This window comes from Coregonus clupeaformis, chromosome 36, assembly GCF_020615455.1.
Source record: "Coregonus clupeaformis isolate EN_2021a chromosome 36, ASM2061545v1, whole genome shotgun sequence".
In the NCBI taxonomy this organism is placed as follows: Eukaryota; Metazoa; Chordata; class Actinopteri; order Salmoniformes; family Salmonidae; genus Coregonus; species Coregonus clupeaformis.
The window spans coordinates 34939510-34957731 of NC_059227.1; the positions used below are offsets into that span (position 1 = coordinate 34939510).

The following is an 18222-nucleotide window of genomic DNA, read 5'->3' on the forward strand; positions in this document are numbered from 1 at the left end:
CCTACCTCCTCGGCAGATGCTATAACAGTAGCAAAAGCAATATGCCAGGATATAATACCAAGGTTCGGCCTTCCAGAAACTATTTTTTCTGATAATGGATCCCATTTTTCTAATCAAGTAATATATAATATTGGACAGAAGTTACAAATAAACATGAAGAAGCATTGTTCGTATAGCCCGAAATCGGCTGGACTTATCAAACGCATGAATCAGACAATTAAGGCTAGATTACGAAAAACTCACATGAGCACAGGAAGGAATTGGGTACAATGTCTGCCAATCGTACTAATGACTATCAGAATAACGCCAGATAAGAATGGATTGTCCCCCTTTGAGAAAGTGTTTGGAAGACTTTACAGGATGCCACAGTTGGCAGGGCCAGAACAGGCAGACATAGAAGTAGAAGACACGTTGGCACAACACATGAGAAGACTGTTCATTAACCAAAGACGTATGTCAAAGATTTTGTGCCCCACAGGAGAACTAAAGGAGAAGGTAACCCACTCCATCCAACCAGGTGACTGGGTGTGGATCCAATCCTTGAAGAAGAAAGACTGGAAGCAGCCCCGTTGGGAAGGTCCATATCAGGTCCTGTTGGTGACGGCCTTCGCTGTAAGAATTGCGGAAAGATCCACCTGGGTGCATGTCACACACTGTAAAAAGGTAAACCCAGCTACACCTGACGAACAAACACAGTTAGGAGAAAGAACCGATCACCACTAGGGCTCGGGGGTTGGCTCCTTAACGAAGATTCCCTTACCCTGTCTGATCATCCCTGTGTGAGTTCGATAGAAGATAAAGCAATGGGTTGGCCTCTGGCATCTGACATGTTCTCAGGGCGAGGGTGGGGATTCACAGGTCTCCTGACGGTAGGTAGCTGTCTGATTGTGGGGGCCATATTCCTAACACACTCAAACCCTCCTGATCCGCCAGAAGTAGTAGTTAACCTAACACAAGTTGATAAAATAATACCTGAGCACAGTCTACGAAGGCATAGGAGACAGCTAGACGTAGGGAAAGGGGAAGTACTAGGGACTGTAGGGAAGGACATCACCTTTGAGGTCTTTGCGGACCAGTTGGGAAGTTGGGGACTACTGGCTGGTAGTATCATAAAGGATGGGAGATATATATGTATGTCACCATGTACATCCTGGGACCATGTAGTTGCTCATACCGAGCGAGGGGGATATGTCAATCTCCATACACAGTTTAAGGACAGGTGGAGTATTGTGAAAGTAGGGAATTACCAGAAATGGCAGTGCGACCCATATAAGGGTAGGTACTGTCTGAAAGTCCGAATTACGCTAAAACAGGTAAAGGCTACGGATTAGGGAATGTGGTACATAGGATTTGACCGCAAATGTTGTGGAGACCCATTAGTGGCTTTCTGAGTAGTAATCAACCCAGCAGATGTTACAGACCTGACAAGTGAGATATCCTCTTCAACTGGGGCACCCTATAGAGTAAACCTCTCTGAGGGAGGTAGTGAGACCGGGGCCGTGGTGAAGATAGTGCAAACTATAGACCTGAAGGAAGTACTACAGGTGGAGACGGGGTACAGGGATCCTAACCTGTGGTTGGAATGGATTCAGTATACGGCAAGAACTATGTCTAAAGAGGACTGTTATGCCTGTGGGACAGCCAAACCAAGGTTAACAACTACTCCGTTCCCCTTGACGGGCTTTAACTCTCCGTCAGGTTTATCTTGCATGATTAAATTGTTCAAGCCACCTGGGAATGTGGTGAAGGAGTCTTGTAGTAACTTGCACTATCTGTATCCCCCGATAACAAAGTCACCCCGACCTAGGTTACCTCCGTTTGAAGTCTTAAGGGAGTCTTACTATTGTTTCTCTAGGACTGATAAAATAGGATACAGGGTAGGGCATCTTAGCTCCTGCTCCCACACAGAGAATGTCACAACTAAAGAGACCATGACTAATCTCTCCTCTTTGTTGCAGCCAGAGGATTTTAGGAACCAAAACCAGGCCCGTGCTGACATCTGGTGGTTGTGTGGTGATGACAGACTGTGGCCTCACCTACATACTAATTGGACAGGAACCTGTGCACTAGCTCAGCTGGTAATGCCCTTCACTCTCATCAAACAATCAAACGTGTCAGAGACTGGTGAGTTGTCACGTAGAAAGCGGGACCTCCTCCTTTGATGAAAGGATATATATTGATGGGATAGGAGTACCTCGAAGGGTTCCAGAAGAATTCAAAGCTAGGAATCAGATCGCAGCTGGGTTTGAATCAAGTCTTTTCTGGTGGTCAACAATTAATAAAACGTAGATTGGATAAATTATATTTACTATAACCGGCAAAGATTTATAAACCACACTCGTGATGCAATAAAGGGATTGGCTGAGCAGACAGCGGCAACTAGCTTAATGGCACGGCAGAATAGAATAGCTTTAGATATGCTTTTGGCTAAGCGGGCGGAGTTTGTGTTCTGTTTGGATCTATGTGCTGTACTTTCATCCCCAACAATACAGCACCGGACGGTCCGTGACCAAAGCGCTTCAGGGACTCACCACGCTGGCGAACGAACTGGCTGAGAACTCTGGTATTGATAGCTCCCTAAACGGTTGGTTTGATAACATATTTGGTAAATGGAAAACTATTGTTGTAACTATTCTGGGTGCAGCTATAGCTTCTATGGGTATGCTTGTTCTTTGTGGATGTTGTCTTATTCCCTGTGTCCGAGGGTTGGTGAGCAAGGCGATGGAGAAGGCAGTTTCCCAACAGATGGTGAGATACGGCCCAATCCCCGGACTCCGACCTAAGGAATGAAGGATATGACCTACCAGGCTTGGTGGAGGATGACGACGATTCAGATAGTTTGAGACTGGATGAAACTTTTCTTAGTTCTAATGTGTGAAGGTTGCAGTGAAAATCTAACGAAGAGCTGTGATTGGATGTTAACCTAGAACTACAAATCTCTAGTTTAAAAGTTATTGTAATGACTTTTGTGTATTAAAGTCTCGTTTTAAGTATGATGTACTAATTAATCAATATTGCAGGATGTGATGAAGCAAATGTTCTTCACTATAGGCTTAGACTGTTGTTTCCAGATAGTGGGTAAACAGGTTAGGTACCATTGCTAAATAGTAACATTACGCTTTTAATCATGGGGTAACCCTGATGAACCTGTATTGAATGAGACACTTTTTAATGTTTTTATATGCAAACCAACTTATATACTTCAATGAGTGTGATTTATTTCTATAACAACATATATTTTGTATGTGCGTAATATTTAGTCAAAGGGTGGATTGATAGATTAATTATTAATGACTAATTATTACACCCTGAAACTGTGTATAATGTGTTAGAAATGTGTGAGTGTAGGACCAGTAAGCTACCATTGAGCTACTATTTAGCAATGTGAGTAAGAGTTAGACCAGACAACAATGGAGAACTGTCTAAACCAAGATAAAGGGGCCTCCCAATTTAGGGAGGATGCGATATCTGCACCTGGCCGAGCAAGGAGTGGGAGAAGATAAGAACAGTGATGGTCAGGAGAGCAGAGGAAAACATGAGCTGAGCCGAGGTGTGTGTGTGTTTACAAGATATGTATAGTGGAAAAATACAGGCCGCCTAAGGGGGGGGGGCAGGATTTTTAGTATGACTTATGTGTATAAAAGGATTGTACCACCATTTTGTTTCAGAATTCTCAATGAATAAATATCTCTGACTATGCAGACCGGGACTCTGGCCGTTACTTAAATCCCAAAAGACTTACAACCTTTTGGGAGACGCACAGAGACACTAAAATAGTTTGTTAAATAATTCACATAACAGTGATGGAGATCAGATCCACCCTCTTCACCTGAGACACAAACACTCTGGTCCCCCGTTGTAACCATTTTTCCCAAGCATCTCCGTGCAGTCAGACCTTATACAGCTCATTCAGTGCAATCTTAATGCCAGCATTGGTTTGTGGTGGTAAATAGACAGCTATGAAAAATATAGATGAAAACTCTCTTGGTAAATAGTGTGGTCTACAGCTTATCATAAGATACTCTACCTCAGGCGAGCAAAACCTTGAGACTTGATTTTGTGCCGTTGTTTACAAATATACACAGACCGCCACCCCTTGTCTTACCGGAGTCAGCCGTTCTATCCTGCCGATGTAGCGTATAGCCCGCTAGCTGTATGTTGTCCATGTCGTCGTTCAGCCACGACTCGGTGAAACATAATATATTACAGTTTTTAATGTCCCGTTGGTAGGATAACCGTAATCTTAGGTCATCTAATTTATTTTCAAATGATTGAACATTGGCTAATAGGATTGATGGAAGAGGCAGTTTACTTGCTCAGCGTCGGATCCTTACAAGGCACCCCGACCTACGTCCACGATATCTCCGTCTCTTTCTAATGCGAATGACGGGGATTTGGGCCTTGTCGGGTGTCTGTAGGATATCCTTCGCGTCCGACTTGTTGAGGAAAAAATCTTTGTCCAATACGAGGTGAGTAATCGCTGTCCTGATATCCAGAAGCTCTTTTTGGTTATAAGAGACGATGGCAGAAACATGTACAGAATAAATTACAAATAATGCGGAAAAACACACATAATAGTACAATTGGTTAGAGGGCTGTACCCTACCTGCCTGGAACTGTGTCAGCCTCCCCTCCTCTGTGCTTCCCCCTCCAATCCTCACAAACTGCTCAGTTCACCTGGCTAGGTTGTGAAATGAAACCCTGCGGGTGGGTGTCCACATGGGCTCACGTTTCCCATTTATAGTGGAGTTCCCCGGGGCAAGGTGGGTGGTGGTGATAGGTGACGGACTGGGCATGGAACCAGACAGAAGCTCGTTCCCATAGGGCTCTGGTCAAAAATAGTGCACTATGTAGGGAATAGGGTGTCATTTGGGACGCGACCAGAGTGGGGATGGTTCACTCATTGAGTGGGCTACTTTATCCTCACTCATCCCATCCATCCCACCACAGAGTATAAGAGTCGTAAGAACAGAGCATTTACAGTACCAGTCAAAAGTTTGGACACACCTGCTCATTCTAGGGTTTTTCTTTTTATAAACTATTTTCTACATTGTAGAATAATAGTGAAGACATCAAAACTATGAAATAACACATATGGAATCATGTAGGAACCATTTTTTTTTTAACAAATCAAAATATGTTATATTTGAGATTCTTCAAAGTAGCCACCCTTTGCCTTGATGACAGCTTTGCACACTCTTGGCATTCTCTCAACCAGCTTCATGAGGTAGTCACCTGGAATGCATTTCAATTAACAGGTGTGCCTTGTTAAAAGTTAATTTGTGGAATGTATTTCCTTCTTAATGCGTTTGAGCCAATCAGTTGTGTTGTGCCAAGGTAGGGGTGGTATACAGAAGATAGTCCATATTATGGCAAGAACAGCTCAAATAAGCAAAGAGAAACGACAGTCCATCAATACTTTAAGACATGAAGGTCAGTCAATACGGAAAATGACAAGAACTTTAAACGTTTCTTCAAGTGTAGTTGCAAAAACCATTGAGCGCTATGATGAAACTGGCTCTCATGATGACAACCGCCACAGGAAAGGAAGACCCAGAGTTACCTCTGCTGCAGAGGATAAGTTCATTAGAGTTAACTGCACCTCAGATTGCAGCCCAAAGAAATGCTTCACAGAGTTCAAATAACAGACACATCTCAACATCAACTGTTCACAGGAGACTTTGTGAATCAGGCCTTCATGGTCGAATTGCTGCAAATAAACCACAATTAAAGGACACCAATAATAAGAAGAGACTTGCTTGTGCCAAGAAACACGAGCAATGGACATTAGACCACTGGAAATCTGTCCTTTGGTCTGATGAGTCCACATTTTTGGTTCCAACCGCTGTGTCTTTGTGAGACACAGAGTAGGTGAACGGATGATCTCCGCATGTGTGGTTCCCACAGTGAAGCATGGAGGAGGAGGTGTGATGGTGTGGTGGTGCTTTGCTGGTGACACTGTCTGTGTTTTATTTAGAATTGAAGGTACACTTAACCAGCATGGCTACCACAGCATTCTGCAGCGATACGCCATCCCATCTGGTTTGCGCTTAGTGGGACTATCATTTGTTTTTCAACAGGACAATGACCCAAAACACACCTCCAGGCTGTGTAAGGGCTATTTGACGAAGAAGGAGAGTGATGGAGTGCTGCATCAGATGACCTGGCCTCCACAATCACCTGACCTCAACCCAATTGAGATGGTTTGGGATGAGTTGGACTGCAGAGTGAAGGAAAATCAGCCAACAAGAGCTCAGCATATGTGGGAACTCCTTCAAGACTGTTGGAAAAGCATTCCTCATGAAGCTGGTTGAGAGAATGCCAAGAGTGTGCAAAGCTGTCATCACGGCAAAGGGTGGCTACTTTGAAGAATCTAAAATCTAAAATATATTTTGATTAGTTAAAAATTTTTGGGTTACTACATGATTCTATATGTGTTATTTCATAGATTTGATGTCTTCACTATTATTCTACAATGTAGAAAATAGTAAAAATAAAGAAAAACCCCTCGGCCCTGGCTGTCAAATCCACACACAGCCACATGTATCATTTCAGTAGATAGTTTCCAAGCAAGCCACGGGGCCTGTAACAGTCTAGCCAATATTGGTGCTGGCTTTGTCTGTTTTTATTGTCTGTAGCCCATGCAGCACAGCCTCTGACTGTCTAACACCATAACCTTGTTTTAATGGCATGATGAACACTCACACCATGTAATCATTGCCACAGGGCATTACGGAAGGCCCCAAAAAGGGTGAGAAAATGTAATCATGTAAAGATAAAATATATAGAAGCGGTGAGAGAGGAGACTCACAGGGGATCTGGACTGCCCATCGGCAGCACTGTCAGCACATAGCAACAATCAGCATTAATAGTCCTGTGTTTGCGTCCTAAATAGCACCCTATTCACTATGTAGGATAGGGCTTTGGTCAAAATTAGTGCACTGTATAGGGATTAGGGTGTTATTTGGGACGCTTGCATGTCCAGTGATGCAGAAACATTATCACTGCTGATATTGACTGAGAGGATGAGGGCAGATTGAGGAACAGACTAACTGTAACCAAGGAGGCTAAGGAGATCCAGGGAAGTGCTTTTTCTCAGGGATGTTTTAAAAAAAATAGGTTTGCATGTGTGATGGTCTGCATCTGCAGTGATGAATGCTTGATTGAGCTGCAGGAGAGTGAGAGGGTGTGGGCTTTGGGATGAGCACGTCCAGACTGTTTTATAGTCATTGTTGACTTTCTTATCATGTGATGAACATACTGTATCTGCGTGGTAAGTCAACTTACATAACACTGCCTGACAAATCATCTTCCAAAATAGTCTTCCAGGAAAATCACAGTTTCTGTGACTTTTTATTTTTTAGATGGGACAAAATTATGTCTAGAATGTTATTGTTGTTTGTTCAAAGTAGTAAACAATGTGTCTAGAGCATAAGAACAGTCATTGTGTTGCTCCTTTGCTGTAGATTAAAGTGGGCAGCATACTTTAGCTGGTCTGACCCAACATTGGTGGCAGCCTACACAACAGACACTGCTTAGGAATGTGTGGCATTGTCATCTGAGCAACACCAAGGCTGTTTCTGAATCAGTCCAAAGATGACTAACGACTCACTGGGGTCCTTATTTACCTCCCAAATGGCACCCTATTCTCTTTATAGTGCACTACTTTTGATGAAAGCTCTACTCTAGTAGTGCACTATAAAGGGAATAGGTTGCAATTTGGGATGCAGCCTCTATTACATGAGCTCAAGTTCACATGGATGGGATTGAGGACACATAGATCAAATCAGTTTGTTAAATATGCACATGAACATAACCTACCGAGAAATAGCCCTTCTTGAACCAACTTCATGTTGGCCTATGACATTCTTAGGGATGGACATACAGTATATGCCAATAGAAATAGCTGATGTTTCCCTCACATTATCATGTCTTTGCAGATTACTCAAGACCACATCTCTCTCACTCAGTGTACAATTTCATTTTCATAACATTTATTGTTCAAGGCGGTTTTCATACTCTTTCGAAAGAGGAAAATAGTATTGACATGAGAACTCTAGGAAAGGCAATATTACCCCCCTCGATTTAGTCAGCCATGATATAAAATCATTTCTGTGTGGATTGTTAAACCACACGTCGTTAATCCATAATATACTAATGAGTCAGTGTATGATGTATACCCAATCACCTGTGTGTGTGTGTGTGTGTGTGTGTGTGTGTGTGAGCAGTTCAGATCAGTTCATGAATGGGATAACATTAAAGTTGCTGTTGACATTGCTCTCGGTACACTTGAGTGGAGAACGTCAGAGACTAATAGATATGCATATAACCCAGGGATCTCCTGTTAATTGCAAAAATATGTTCATGCTGATTTTTTTGGGGGGGAAACAGGCAGCCATGCAGCCAAACCCTCTCATGATTAAATCATATTTAGACAATTTTACTGTTTGTAAGCAGCCGAGCCATAGTTGCATATGAGTAGGCCTAGATAAGCCTTAATTCCACACCTCTGGCCCCAACAATAGCTTGCTTTGTGTCTACACACAGAGAGTCTGTTATTTTCTGACCCGTTTGTTGTAAAACACCTGCACTCTGAAATTCAATCTAATCATTTGACATTTTGCCTCGACGTCTCATACTCCTCCGTCTTCTACATTTAGATAACTTGTGTGTTCAGAATGACTGCTTAGTTAACAGCTCTAGCTCATACACACTGACATTACCAAGACCACACACATGTAACCACTCCAATTTACAGTACATAGTCAGTTTGAAAAGAGCCTTTTAATCAAACATCATAACACCACAGTGCAGTGTATACCAGGTAGTCCTCCAATACCCTCTACTGCAGTCTTCTCTATCCCCTCAGGGGCCTCATATAGGATAGCATCCATGGAGAACATAGGTGTTTTCCTGGTAAACACATTTAAGTTCTGTTTACCTTAGTTACGTTGCAAGGCGAGTTCCCCCTACCTACCCGGAGGCATACAGCAATCAAAGGCTGTCTGCAATGGTACCCTATTCCCTATATAGGTCTGGGCAAAAGTAGTGCACTTTGTTGGGAAAAGTGTACCATTTGGGACAGAAACAGTCAATGACAGGCCCTCCATCCATCAGGCACAACAGTGACCTCTAGTGGCGAGATAACACAAAAAGGTCCAGCAACAGATGGCCAAGATATCATCTGCATCTTCCGGGCTACTTTCTGTAAACTTCATCCACATAACTTTTTGACGAGTTTTTCTGCATTCATATACTGAGACCATTTCATGGTCACTGCAGATGGCATGTTTTAATACTCATTTCAGTGTGTGAATGCTGCTGTACAGACATACCAGCAGGGCCAATGGGTACCATCAGTAGCCTATTTGGAAACATGTGGCCTACCGATAATAAGTCAATACAACATTACAAAGGTTTTGACTTAGTTAAAAGCTCTGAGTTTATTTGTTTAGCATATTCTTGTTAAATTGATACAACATGTAAAAAACAGTACAAGTTAGTTCCACAAAACCATACAATGTACAAAATATTTACAATGTTTAAATGATCAAATGTATTCATATTAAAAACAAATTTAAATATAATTCAGTCAACACTGATTTACTTATGATAGGAAAAGTTATTTAGATAAACTGTACTTAGGCCAGACTCAGTGATGTTATACTAATTGAACTAGGTGTGTACCTAGAACAACCTTCCCTAATTTCAGTGTTACAAACAGTGGTGACTAGAAAAATGGTATAACCCCCAACCCTTACCCAGTGATAGGATACATTACCCTGTGATTTAGCAAACACATTTGTAAAGGAATATCAGAAATGCAAAATGTCCCATTTTAATCACGTTTCCCCTTAAAAGAGGGAGCATCTTATTCCCAAAATCCCTAAGTGGCACTATACTGCACAGGTCATAAAATAAAATGTGTTCAAAAGATTTTAAGAAACATGGATAACCATTCCTACAAGAAAGCATAGGAATATCCACGGCACATTTTCAGGAATATCCTCGATAAAATAAGGAATAGAATGTTGTTGTTTTTATACGGACATGCCTGATCCTAGATCAGCACTCCTAAACTGAGCCGCTTTATAAATACGGGCCGTGAAGAATAGTATCCGATGCCTCTATGCATACCATTGTTGTGTGTCGGTCACGCACTGGTGTCAGCGATGCAGTGGGTCCGTGGAGCTCCGAGGGGGAAAGACTGCTCTCTGCTGCCACCAGGTGGGTCCTTTTTGCGATTAGTGATCTCCTGCAGTAGCGCCACGTTACCAACCCTCCACTGACGATACCTCTGTGCAGTAAGAATGGGATCTGCCAGCACGTGTTCTATAGCCAACAGGTCGGCTTCTTTTGCCTATTAAATATATAAATCAGACAACGGTGTTGATGTACAGCTGTTCACCTTTCAACAGGAATTAATGTAGGCACATCTAAGGGTATTGTAGCCAAGGAATATTAGCAGACTAAGCCTTCCATGTTCATGGGTTTGATTGAGAAACAGATCAGGGTTGTGTTCAGTAGGGCGAAAACGGTTTGAAAGGGGAGCTAGATTTTTTTTCTTCTTCATGGTGTGCCCTACTGAACATGACCCTGTTCTAATGAGCAGAGAGCTCTTTGACCTAGAATGAAGTGACTCACCTTCAAAGTGCTGTTGAGGGTCCTAACCAGATGCAGCTTGTTATTGACTTGGTCATTTTTGCAGCGTTGAATGAATGACGCTCTGAAGTCCCTCTTCAGTTCTCCAGTTGGAGATAGTCTGGCATGCTTTAGATGGATGTACAGTGCCTCCATTTCATCAGATGTGCCCTCTAAAAATCATCATAATAAATCAAGATTATGGCATACAAATATGCCATCATTCACATGTTATCATTCAAAATAAGTTCATAAGAACAAACAGGCAGTATAGAGGTGTGGGTGTTAACTAGGCTACTCCGCCATCTTTTGTGTCAATCCAGGATAATGAGATGTGGTGTCAATCCAGGATAATGAGATGTGGTGTCAATCCAGGATAATGAGATGTGGTGTCAATCCAGGATAATGAGATGTCGATACAGAGAAGCTAAAAGTTTACCCTCCTTTCCTCCCTGGGCCTCAGCCCCCGGTCCATCCTCCTCATCCAGTCTGAGGGGGTGGAGGGGAGCACCCTGTCCCACTGCCCTCTCTGCAGAAGGGACATCCAGCCAGGACTGCATGCTCTCTGAAGTCACAATGCTGTCAGGGGCAGACACTGGGCCAGTGGAGTGACAGGGGGACGAGGTGGAGCAAGATGGGGGGACATCTCCCTGGGCAGAGAGAGAACAGAGTCAAATCACAACATTCACACTGGGTTAACATGAGGCTCTGAGTGGCGCAGTGGTCTAAGGCTCTGCATCGCAGCGCTAGGGGAGGGAATGGCCAGCAGGGATGTAGCTCAGTTGGTAGGGCATGGCGTTTGCAACGCCAGGGTTGTGGGTTCGATTCCCACGGGGGGCCAGTATGAAACATTTAAAATAATAATGATGTATGCACTCACTAACTGTAAGTCGCTCTGGATAAGAGTGTCTGCTAAATGACTAAAATGTAATCTACAGCAACAGACTGAGTCCGAGTCTAAACACTAGCACAAAGTAGCATCAATGCTGAACAATCTTCGTACATACAAAGCAGTTGAATGGGGAAGTGCACTCACACTCACAGAGTCTATGGTCAGCTGCTCAGGGTCAGATGTCTCCAGAGACTCAACCTCTTGGTCACTCTCCTCACTGTAGCACTCTAGACACACAGTGAACCACAGGAATTATGAGGAGTAATTGGTTACAAAAGTCCATGTAATGCCTGAGGTTGGTCGAGTGGTTAAGGCCGTTGCCCTCAACATATATGCGATCCCAGGCCTTCAGACTTAGTCCCCCACTGATTTTGATTTTTGAGTTGCCCTTTAATTCAAGTGTGCAGGCACCTAGCACTGTTGTTTGGTTAGCAGTGTTTCTGTTGTACATGAGATGGAGTTTGCAAAAGAAATGACCACTGGATTGATGCAAATAATCATGATATTCTGACAGGTATGCATAGCCTACTTTGTAGCTAGTTAACATTTAATAGAGAAGGTTTTTTGGAAAGCCTTTCCATCTACCAGAATACAGTTAGGCCTATCATTAGCGTCGCTATATTTCCCCTGTTCCTTAATTGTTTGACACCTGGACGTTTTACTTCATATTATGTCGTCTTCCCTTGCTTCAAAGTAGCCTATAGCCAACATCCAATCATAGAAACGTGGAGGCAATAATTTTTTATAAAGACTTAACCATATGCATTCTACTGTTCTTTTGGTTTTCTTTAAACTTTCTTTCATTGTCTATCAGCCAAAGGCATTATCCTAGTCACAGTAGAAACCCATGATAGTTGTTGCATCTTTAAATCATCCTCCCCTTTCCTACATTTCTAACGAATATTTCAATCCCTGTCCATGAAACCGCTCGCATGTGCATTTTAGAAGGGCGTTTTTTCCGCAATTGTATTTCGGAACGTTCACGCGTAGGCCTACCGCCGTGTGTACATTGCTGTGCCTAAAATGTGAAGAAATAGTTTATCAACATTTTAAGCTAAACATTCCGATCGGTTCTATCAGCTCTATTCATTGATATGGTTTATACTTCCACTACACTACTTTGATACGCCTCAGTGGGGATTAAGTGAGTATATGCAATGCCCACTGAAAAATAAGTGGCTATATGGCGTATACCCTCCACTACACCAATGTCCCCTAGCTTATTTCTGTCTCTCTCCATCAAGAAAACAAACAACAAATAGAATTTAAAAAAAAGATCCATGTAATGTCTTGAGAGTCCATTACCTCCAGTGTTCCCCTCTGACGACTCCTTCAGTGCAGCAGCCACTGCTGCTGACAGTTTGGACAGCCACCTGTAACATGGAGAAGCCATGCCTTAAAAACAATCTTCCCTGACCGGTATGGCCAATGTTTTATGCACTTATGAGGCAAATGGCCTCTTTGCACATGCTTCCTCAAATAGCTTCTAGCTTCCTCAAATAGCTTCATGATAGGTAACTGTAATGGCATTTAAATATGGCCCCATGAGTGTAGCGGATATAATATAAAATAACATTCAACTTTCACACCATGTAAACAGTAAAAAAAAAAGTTTTAAGCTATATTTTCATAGTGTCAGCCCACATCCTCTACTAGTAAGTGTGCCTTAGACCTCAGCATAGCACAAATAGGCTACAACCTCCAGGCCGGCCTCCATTACCCTCTTTTACACACTCACTTGTTCATCTCACTCAGACGCTCAGCAGCGAAGTAGAGTGTCACAACCTGTGGATGGCTGGCCTTTATAGCACTGAAATGAGATCAGGCAAAACAAAATAGCCGTCAGATCAACAAATACTACATTGAGTGTTTTGAGCGTGTATGAAAAATGCTCTACAAATACAATTATTATCATTACTATGACAGGATAGGACACTAAATGAGAGAGCTGAACACTGCTCTGTGTGTTTCTATGAGGGAGAGAGATTTTAGGAAGGAATCAAAAGTGAAATCACAAAATTTGGTCAACAGCAGACCAGCAGTTATCTAACGCCTGCATTCATACCGTAAAGATGAAGAGAAACATGGTTTAGGATTGATGACTTACACAGAGGAAACAAGGCTACATGTGATCATACAGACAGTACAAAATATTACATTTGAGCTCGACGTGCAAAAGCTCTGCAATTTCCTGTGACTGGGTGAAGTGGTAATGAAACGCTAAAGAAGACTACTATACATGGGGAAGTAATGTAAACTAAAACTAGACCAAAAGGTTTGTGGTTAGCCCACACTACTCTGGTTTCCAACAGGCCAAATGGAAACTTTAAATTAGAAAAACCTAACTGCTTCTTCTTGCACTCTGTTGCTTGGTCGACAGTGAAGTCTGATAGGTGGATGTATCCTTCTGCTTTCTCAGCCTACAGACCAAGAGGTGACAGAGAGAGAAACAAAAATAACATGCATAATTGATTACGCTCATGTGACAAGACAATAATTAATAAATATGGTTGGTTAGAGGATCATTGTCCGGGAGAGTAGTACACATTACTGTTTTAAGTATTGATAATACTACACCAGCCATTCTTATCACATGTTGCTGGTGTCTGCCATGACTGTCTCTATACGAACGTATCTTGTTGTATACCCTAAACCAGGGATGGGCAACTTTGATGGGGCTGGGAGCCCCCCAAAAAATGGAACTCATCATGAGGGGCCTCCCTACCTTGCGAGCAAAGCAGCACCCCTCGTGACAGTGAAGTTAAGAGTTAATTTCCTGCAATTCTTCACATTTTGCCATGGGGCATAGAGAACATGTTGCTGTCTTAAAGCAAGTTTGCTGCAATTCTACACATTTTGCCATATGGTGGAGGCAAATGTTTGCAGTTTTTAATATGATAACTGATGACCAATGGGCCCCACCCCGTTCGGTTATTCAACCATGATTACTACAAAAGGGGGGACGCCGCCAGCTGCCCATCCCTGCCCTAAACTAAAGCATTTTGAGATTTAGCTAATAAAATGTTTACCAACTCAGCCCCAACACTCAACACAACAATAACATAGATTAGAACAACACAACGACCCAACAACAACAGATTAGCACAACTCAACAACACAGATTAGATTAGCACAACTCAATGACCTAACACAACAACACAACGACATAGATTAGCACAACACAACAGTAGAACGCACCGTCTGACCAGTGTACCAGTACAGGGCGGTCTTCTTCAGAACAAACCAGTACTTCTTCCATTTGGTTCCCAGGAAGCCCTTGCCCTCCTTCTTCTTGTAGAGCCAGCCCTGGCAGTCCACTTGACCCAGCTCCTTCAAAGACACCCTGCGATGGCTCATCACTGAATTGCCTACGGAAGGCCTACCTATGGGACCTACAGACAGACACTGCAACATTAGCTACAGTACAGGCAGACAGACAGACAGATACAGAAGACTACGTCCTTTGAGTATATTCGTTTTTGTTATTTGTAACCTTGTGAGCAGGTCTTTTTAGACCTTTGGTTGAGACAGTGAGGCAGGCAAGTATTGTTTTCTTCAACACTTTACCATAAAATAGCCCTTTTTATTACAAATTTGGCTAACTAGGAAAAGCCCATGTTAAATAATGGAATCTGTACATTGTAATGTAATCTAATAGGCTGAGAGGTGTTGATCCTACCCTTTCTAGAACATCTAGTTATCTTACCTCCAACCCCTGTCCTGAAGGTAGGGCGCCAGGAGAGTTTGATCCAGAGAGAAGAGATGAGTTCTCCTATTACAGCAGCTTCTCACCAGCATGCTGGAGCCATCAGTCACAACAGCTCATACAGACTCTCAGAATGACAAGACGATGCACATGAAGAGTATAGCCCTAACGTAGCCTAACCGAACAGCCTACAAGTAGGGCTTTGTACAGTCCAACATTTACATACACACCTCCTGCTGCTGTCACCCCCAACCACTAAGCTCACAGATAGAAAACAGCATCCTGTTTCACAAGGCAACAGCATGTCTCGGTCTCGCTGTCCAAAATGTAGTGACATGGGTTTACAAAATGATATACATGTTAAGCATTTATCAACCCAAATATTTTTGGGAGTTTAATCAAACTACATGCAAGAGATCAAAGTGAGAGGAGCAGATTGAAAATCCCTTTACTCATAAGAAAATCACAATCATTAACCTTCCTTTCGCAGTCTAGATTTCCCATATGTAACTCTGTTGTTGTTTTTATCGCACTGCTTTGCTTTATCTTGGCCAGGTCCCAGTTGTAAATGAGAACTTGTTCTCAACTGGCTTACCTGGTTAAATAAAGGTGACAGGAGGTCATTTAATATGAAGGCAGTGTGTTATATATATCATTTAGAAAGTGTCTGAGGATGATAATAATGTAATGCATAAAACGGTTCAATTAAAACACGGATACTTTGTTAACGTCGGTACTTCTGAGTAATGATTGGCTGAATTAATTAGGTCAGACGAGAAATGACCTCTACACAACGCCTCTTCTTCTACCTGTAACAAACTTTCTAACTTTTGAGTGCATTATCCAACCCATCAGACGCAGAAGGCTACTCTCCAGATCCTTTGAAAGCATTGTGTTCTTCGTGAAGGGACAGCAAATGAATGAAAATACACAATTTTGGCGTCGGGAAGCGTTCTCTGCTGCTGCTGATGATGCTGATGCTGATGCTGATGAACGATTTCCGGTCACGTTAGTCCTATCGCTACACCTAGGCCAGAGTAGGTAGCCTAAATATAGGCCTACTAATCTACTATTTCTGCCTAGGCTACTTTTTTGCTTATGGAGTTGATCAGTCATTTTATTTGACTTATGTATAAAATGCAATTCTATTAATTCAATCACATATTATTCTTAATCTTCTATTTGGTTCAAAATTGATCAGTTTCCACCGGTTTCCACTAGTTACCACAGCCACAAAGTCTAAATTGGCTTTATAAAAAGAAAATATGAAAACAAAAATGTGCTTTTTTGTCTTAATTTAAGGTTACGGTTAGGCATAAGGTTAGCAGTGTGGTTGGTTTAAGGTTAGGGTTAAGGTTAGGTTTAAAATACATTTTTAAGACGATAAATTGTAGAAATGGGCTGGGTTATGACTTTGTGTCTGTGGTAACTAGTCACGACCGTTTCCTCCGTGATATGTTGATGTATGCTGTTCTGTCATCGGCCACTGGATGTCGCTGTAGTTCTTAAAGTCTGCATACTGTAGGCTACTAGGGCATGAGAATCAAATTCATGCAGGCTGAAAACAACTTCATAGTTCCTTCAGAACACCTAGGCCAGGGGTACTCAAGTACTATTTGAGAAGGTACGGTCACACAAATTTCCTAGGTGGCAAAGGTCCGGATGGATAATGTAATTTTTCGGGTTAGTAACAAACCCCCACCTCGCAACCCATGCGACCCCAAACTGTTCACACCCCTTGTTGGCGGAGAGAAAATGTTGCAGTTTTAAAGCTAATTTCCCACAATTCTACACATTTTGCATGGGGCAGAGATATATTTTTGCTGTTTTAAAGCTAATTTCCTACAATTCTATGCATTCTTCCATGTCTTATGTGTGTTTATATGATACCAGGGGTCAAAGCCCGACCGAGTAAAAAAAAAAGATATATAAAAAAACAAAGAAAGAATCATTTAAAAAAAGTTGTTTTATTATTTTTGATTTTTTTTTAGCTGTGGTCCGTATTGACCCCGTTCTGGGTCCGGATCCGGTCCGCGGTCCGCCAGTTGAGTATGGAGGACCTAGGCTTTACTCTTCAGGCATACGATCACATTACATCACATGCATTCCTCTCATAAGATATTTTATCTGGGATTTGTGCTTTAATTCACAACTTAATCTCTTTCCAGACATGGGCTGCCTGTCTGACCTGCGTAGTGTGTACCAGTGAGTTAGTACACCTAAATCCTTGATTCCAATCCGATTGTGAAATATCATGGAGGCTATAGTCCTTTCTGTGATCAAACAGTGCCAGAGCTTTAACTCACTGGGCACACACTGGTTGAATCAACATTGTTTCCACGTCATTTCAATGAAATTACGTTGAACCAACATGGAATAGACGTTGAATTGACGTCTGTGCCCAATGGGTATCTATGTCAAATTCTGCCTCATGATCTGTTATATTGCAAAGCACTTGAAAAGTATTGTGAGCTGCTAGACATTTCTGCATAAAGATTTTCTTCTATTCTATTATTGGAATGAACACACTGATTTTCTCCTTTAAGACAAGCTTTACAGCTCTTGCATATGTTTAGTATATATGGCTACTGTTGCTAAGGCACTATCTGTGTCTCAGTGTCTTCCTGGTCATGACATCATGTTATAGTTTCAAATTGAGTCATACCTGTTTTATTGAAGACCAGTTAGTGAGATAAAGTAGATACACGTTTTTGAAATCTTACCTGAACACAAAAATATGCACACACACACACACACACACACACACACACACACACACTCAAGGGTTTTCATTCAGTAGCTTTAAGAAAGGCCAACTCTGGCAGTTACAGTTGAAGTCAGAAGTTTACATACACTTAGGTTGGAGTCATTAAAACTTGTTTTTCAACCACTCCACACATTTCTTGTTAACAAACTATTGTTTTGGCAAGTCGGTTAGGACATCTACTTTGTGCATGACACAAGTAATTTTTCCAACAATTGT

General features: G+C 42.1%; 1 protein-coding gene across 2 annotated transcripts; it reads right to left on the reverse strand.

The window, feature by feature from the left end:
• Positions 1 to 9447: 9447 nt before the first annotated feature.
• Positions 9448 to 15754, reverse strand: ipcef1 (interaction protein for cytohesin exchange factors 1). Of its 2 annotated transcripts, none has more exons than XM_041865456.1 (9): positions 15240 to 15754; positions 14732 to 14925; positions 13880 to 13953; positions 13272 to 13343; positions 12839 to 12906; positions 11684 to 11760; positions 11081 to 11291; positions 10645 to 10814; positions 9448 to 10360 (listed from the first exon to the last, which is right to left on the reverse strand). In XM_041865456.1, the coding sequence occupies exons 2-9, from the start codon at positions 14888 to 14890 to the stop codon at positions 10154 to 10156; spliced, it is 1038 nt and encodes a 345-aa protein (XP_041721390.1). In that variant the 5' UTR covers positions 14891 to 14925; positions 15240 to 15754; the 3' UTR covers positions 9448 to 10153. The 2 variants fall into 2 exon arrangements, with proteins under 2 accessions (XP_041721390.1, XP_041721389.1); XM_041865455.1 differs by having other exon boundaries at positions 11678 to 11760.
• Positions 15755 to 18222: the final 2468 nt, after the last annotated feature.

What these genes read in the sequence shown, in the direction of transcription:
- ipcef1 (XM_041865455.1), bottom strand. Translation starts at nt 14,890, where the DNA reads ATGAGCCATCGCAGGGTGTCTTTGAAGGAGCTGGGTCAAGTGGACTGC. An exon ending in CGTCTGAGTGAGATGAACAA is followed by an intron (nt 12,907 to 13,271) that starts GTGAGTGTGTAA and finishes TCCATGTTACAG; the next exon opens with GTGGCTGTCCAAACTGTCAG. An exon ending in GTCAGAGGGGAACACTGGAG is followed by an intron (nt 11,761 to 12,838) that starts GTAATGGACTCT and finishes CTGTGTGTCTAG; the next exon opens with AGTGCTACAGTGAGGAGAGT.